The 4,987-nt window shown below is 38.7% G+C and overlaps 1 protein-coding gene across 1 annotated transcript in view; it reads left to right on the top strand.

Annotated features, from left to right (window-relative positions):
• LOC101847762 (dnaJ homolog subfamily C member 1) overlaps positions 1-2,301 on the top strand; it is a 17,665-nt gene extending 15,364 nt beyond the window's left edge. Inside the window, exons 10-11 of the mRNA XM_005108226.3 lie at positions 76-410; positions 812-2,301. Of these exons, the coding sequence (XP_005108283.3) occupies positions 76-410; positions 812-895 (419 nt within the window). The 3' untranslated portion in view covers positions 896-2,301. The remainder of the gene's footprint in view (positions 1-75; positions 411-811) is intronic.
• The last annotated feature ends 2,686 nt before the right edge of the window (positions 2,302-4,987 follow it).

Below are 4,987 nucleotides of genomic sequence, written 5' to 3' on the forward strand. Positions count from 1 at the left end.
GTTGTAATTTTTTATATGAGTCAAGAGTCAGGAGGCTGCAATAACTTTAATTTTCTTTTGATTTTTCAATCCCAGGTTCAGGATATCATGCTGACAGCTCTGGTTTGATCAAGGATGAAATCATTTCACAGCAAGATAATAGCACCAGGGAGTTTGAAGTGGACAACAAAGCAAATCAGGAAGTAAGACGGCGCCAACAGCCAACAAAAGTTCCAAAGACAGGAGAGAGTTCAGAGAAGAGCAAAACAGTGTCAGTACCGCGAACTGCGGCTGTGCCTGACGGGGCGGAGGATGCTGCTGCCTGGACACAGAATCAGCAGACAATCTTTGAGTGGGCTCTCAAGCAATATCCTAAAGGCACAGACAAGAGATGGGATCGTGTTTCGGAGCATATACCCGGAAAAACAAAAGTATGTATTTGTGAACAGTGTGTCTTTATAGTGACCTGTATGTTGGGAGGAGGGGGGGGGGTAATTTTTTTGTTTTTCATTTATGTATGCATGGTATTATTACCTGTTTGCACTTTTTCTAGAGCATTTATTTATTTTTTTTATGTTCAATCTTGAATATGTCTAGGATCGATTTATCTCATTCGTACCACCATGATGAAATGCTCATCTGTCCATAACATTAGCAGCAAATTCTTGCTACTGATTTGAAAGTATATGATTTGGTCAGATTTATAAGTGGAGAAATAGTTTAGATAAGACTTTTTTGTGGCATACAGTTTGTACTAATTGTTTGACAAGCATTGCTTTCTGCTATTATAATGCTTTGAGACATTTTTCTTTTTTCTGTTTCTATTTCGTAGGAAGATTGTGTTGCAAGATTCAAGCTGTTGGCTGAGCTGATCAGCAAAAAGAAGAAAATGGTGCAGGGAGGCCAGGAGAGGTGATACCCACTGCTGTGATAGAACTTTACCATATCTCTTGTCAAATTCAGTGTATGTTATTCTTATACAGATGCTGCTTATGCCTTTTATCTTTTGAGGTTTAATCTAAAGCTTTATGGATGGTAATCCTTAAGGAAAAAAGACATGTTTAAAGCATCAGACAGCCTGGTTTATTATTAAATAAGGCCAGCTTTCTCTTTGAAAATAAAACACATTTTTGGAGGGGAATATTTTGTATTCTATAATTCAAAGATACAGTTGAACCTGTCCAAGATGACCATTCATTGCCTAGGAGAAAAGTAGTCATCTTAGATAGTCTTCTTGGACAGTGTCATTGTATTTTTTTTTTTAATACAAGGGGGGGAAGTGGAAAATGGTCGTTTGTTCAGGTAATTAACTTGGACGTGTGGTCATTATAGCAGGTTAGACTGTCTTTGAAGAATGCACTTTGTGCAAGTGATTCATGATACTCATTAAACAAAAAATAGGAAACATGTATACCTCGCAGAAAGAGGGAATGTTCAAATTCTGTAGGCTACTTGTTTAGTTGAGTATAGCTGACTTGAATGTTTTTTAAAAATATCTTAAAGAAAATCAAGGGTTTGTTTTTTCCCCCTGATTATTTTATACAGAATTGTGAATGATTTGTATATACAGGGACGTTGTAGATTAAACCTTTCATGTTCTAGTCCTGTTCAGCTTGGAAGAGTGCTTTTTCTGTTGAAACATTTTCTTCTTTTGAAATGTGTATGTGATCAAAATACAGCTGCTAGATTTGAATCCTAAGTCAGAGTTAAAGATTTTGTTTGCTGAATTGCCTTATGTGAGAGACAACTAAGAAAATTGTATTTTTGCAAACAACAGATAATTGTTGAGTATTTTAAGATATTCATAAAGTTCTATTTCCAAGATTATTGACTTGCGTAAACAGCTTAAAAAGATATAACTTCCAATTTGAGAAAAGATTCACACTTTTGTTGTTTATAAAGTTCTGCAGAGCTGTTAAAAGTGTATGGGTATAGTGTAAAATCTAGGTCTGACTTTATTTTACTGCATCAGTTGCAATAAATTGTTAATGTTACTATTATTGTTTTTTGCCCTTTGTTGACGTTTGACTGTGTATGTGTGTTTAGTGTGGAGATAGTGTTTTCTCTGTAAGAAATTTTCAAATTATTCTTAATAGACAGGTATTCCATGATCCCCACTCCCATCAATTTTTTCAACTGTTCATGCAACAATGTAACTTGCGGCTATCATCACTATAACAAAAGTATAATGTGCCATTGCTTTATTTATGGAAAATCCTAGTACTTTATTAAAAGCTGCCTTTATACATTGGTAAAACACTGAAATTTGTTACTCCGCTTTTCTCGCCCAATAAACTTTCATTTTGTTGCTTGGTACCTTAAGCCTGTGCCATGTGCATTTGTTTCAGGATTTTGCTGTTTTCTGTTTAAACATCTCACTGCTTTCTGGAAACATTCACAAATGAATAAATTTTATTGAAAGAAAAGGGCAACAGAACAAGTGGGATTTAATATTGTACAGCTTCACATACTTTTCCTGCTGTAGGGATTGTACAACTCTGTCCTGGTTCAACTCAACCTTGCTGTTATACATTTTGCCCTAACTTCCAAGAACATGAGCTTCAACTTTCTTTTGCTAGTTGTTAGTATAAACTCATTTACTTCTGGCTGCCTAGTGGTGAAGTCTTTTTAAAAATCTTTTTCTCTATCGCATAACACCTAAAGTCCAGTATATCTATCATACAAGGCATCCTGCTCAGTTCTTCTGTTCCGTGGCAAAGTAATTCTTACTACAGCCATACCGGTATCTTATGATGCAGTTATTTGCAAGGATACTGCATGGAAGAGAGGTGTGGAGATACTATTACAATACTCACTTTAAAAATGTGATGCATTTAGCACATATTGCCTTCATCATGAGTTTTCAAATTGCGACTGAAACAAAACAATTACAGGAGGTCTTATTCTTAGAGGTTATTTATGTGAAATAACATATCCACTTAGTGCGAGATGCCAGTGTGTGTGGGAGGCGAGAGGGCTCCTCTATTAAGTCCTACTTTATCTATGAGGTACTGTCTCACAGTTGTTTCTGTCTGCCTGTTTGATATCTCTGTAATTGCAGAAAACCCTTTTTGATGTGTTGTTCCTCAACTTGGACAAAATCATAAATTTGTTCAGGTGACAGTTTGCTGCTACAAGTTAAGCAGTGTTGTCTTCCCATAGTCTTTTGTCCACAAAACAAAATACTGTACATTGTTTTGTAAAGGTGAGAATGGATTACAATATGGTTTTGTGAGTTACTTTGGCTAGTGTGTAGCCAGGGGTCTCTAACTCAAATTGCCCAAGGGGACACTGGAGGTAGGGTCTGGTTGAGCCTAGACCGCCTCAAGTATTCTACACCAAAAATGTTTCAAGATTTTTTTTTACTTCTTGCCAAAACGGTGCATATATGAGAAAATCGTGGGGACCACCCTCACACTGAACATTGATGTTAAGTAAGGACTGCAAAATATTGTCCTGCAGACGTCAGTTGTCCCATGGGCTGCAAGTTGAGACCCCTGTGTACTGTTAAGCAATAATGTTGTATGTGAGGTAGGGCTGGATCCTGCTCGTCAAATTTGAGAGTGGCGATTCGCGATTCAGTCGGCTTCAATGAATCGCGAGTACGCGAGCGCTCGTGGAGCTGTGGCGGAACACTGACTGAAACGGAACAGTGTCATATCAACGCCTCTTGGCGAGCGCGAGTCCCACTCTTGTTGTTCCGCCATCCTCTCCGCCCCGCACCCTTTGTTGCGCTGCTCTATCAACTGACCTCAATCAGTGACCCCCATAAATCCCTCCCCCCCCCCCCCCCAAACCCCACCATTCGCTAAAACAATGGCTCCTCAAAATTCCTTCTGTCTACTGGTTGGACCCCGTTCATTTTGTTTTAATAGGGGGGTTGGACTATCCATCTTATACTAAGGGTTCCGTTCCATTCTTGCGCTCGTGACTCGACTCAGCAGTAGGTTAAACAAGCCACGAGGTGGTGACAGCGACATGTGAGTGAATCGGGAATCGTTTGGCGATACTGTTCCGCGTTCCGCTGAAGTGAATCGCGAATCGCGTTCCACAGGAAGGAGTGGCGATTCAGTTCGGTTCTCTCTCGCACTCGTGACCCAGCCCTATTGTGAGGAAAGTGATAGTTGCCGACGACTTGACACCGTCTGTATTATAAAGGCAAATCTGCTTTCATGCCATGGTCGAGAGAAAAATTGTTTTCAGGACCCAGACTTTTTCTCTGGCAGAATTAACCAGACAAGAAACTGGAAGTACACATTCTGTTCTGTACTCTAATTTAAAGTGCTCACGGTAATTGTTTTTTTTTTTCTTTCTTCCAACTTTCAAGTCAGTAAAGTTTGCTGTCAAAATGATATCAAGAATTGCGATCCACAGCAGCAGTTGTACATTGTTACTGTATTGCTATTCCAATCTACTATCCCAGGTCAGGTCTCATTTTTGTTTCTTGTGGCTGTGAAAAGAGAACAACAGTGTGGGGGGAGGGGGGGGGCTGTACTTCATACTCGTATTAAACTAATTTAGATAAGACTCTTTAAGATACTTCCTTATTGCACACTTCTAAATCTCAAATTTAGTGGTTTTATTATAGAAAAAATGTGCATTTTCAGTGTCTGAAAACAAAAAACTACTTGTGTGGACTCCAATTCAAATGTAGACTATCACAGGTGCTGTAATGTATTTATCCATGACGCTTTTCTATGACTGTAACGTGGTGACCGATCAGCTCTTACTCTGATTTCGGCAGGTTATGGGCTTGTTCTCCACTGCCAAAATGTCCTGCTGTAGAGGCTAAAAGTAAAAGTCTTGACAAGTTGTTTAATGTTGCGGTATACATGTTATAGTGTTTTTTAAGTTGAGGTGGGGAAGGAGACATTATTCATTATTGCCAGTGATCCTGCAGATCGGAAGATGTTGGAAAGTCACATAAGGCATAAAGGTGGTCATAAAGCAGGTGAAGTTGGGCTTTTAATTTATTATAAAAATAATAATTATTGTATTTATACAGGGC

This window comes from Aplysia californica, unplaced genomic scaffold (assembly GCF_000002075.1).
Source record: "Aplysia californica isolate F4 #8 unplaced genomic scaffold, AplCal3.0 scaffold00669, whole genome shotgun sequence".
Lineage (NCBI taxonomy): Eukaryota > Metazoa > Mollusca > Gastropoda > Aplysiida > Aplysiidae > Aplysia > Aplysia californica.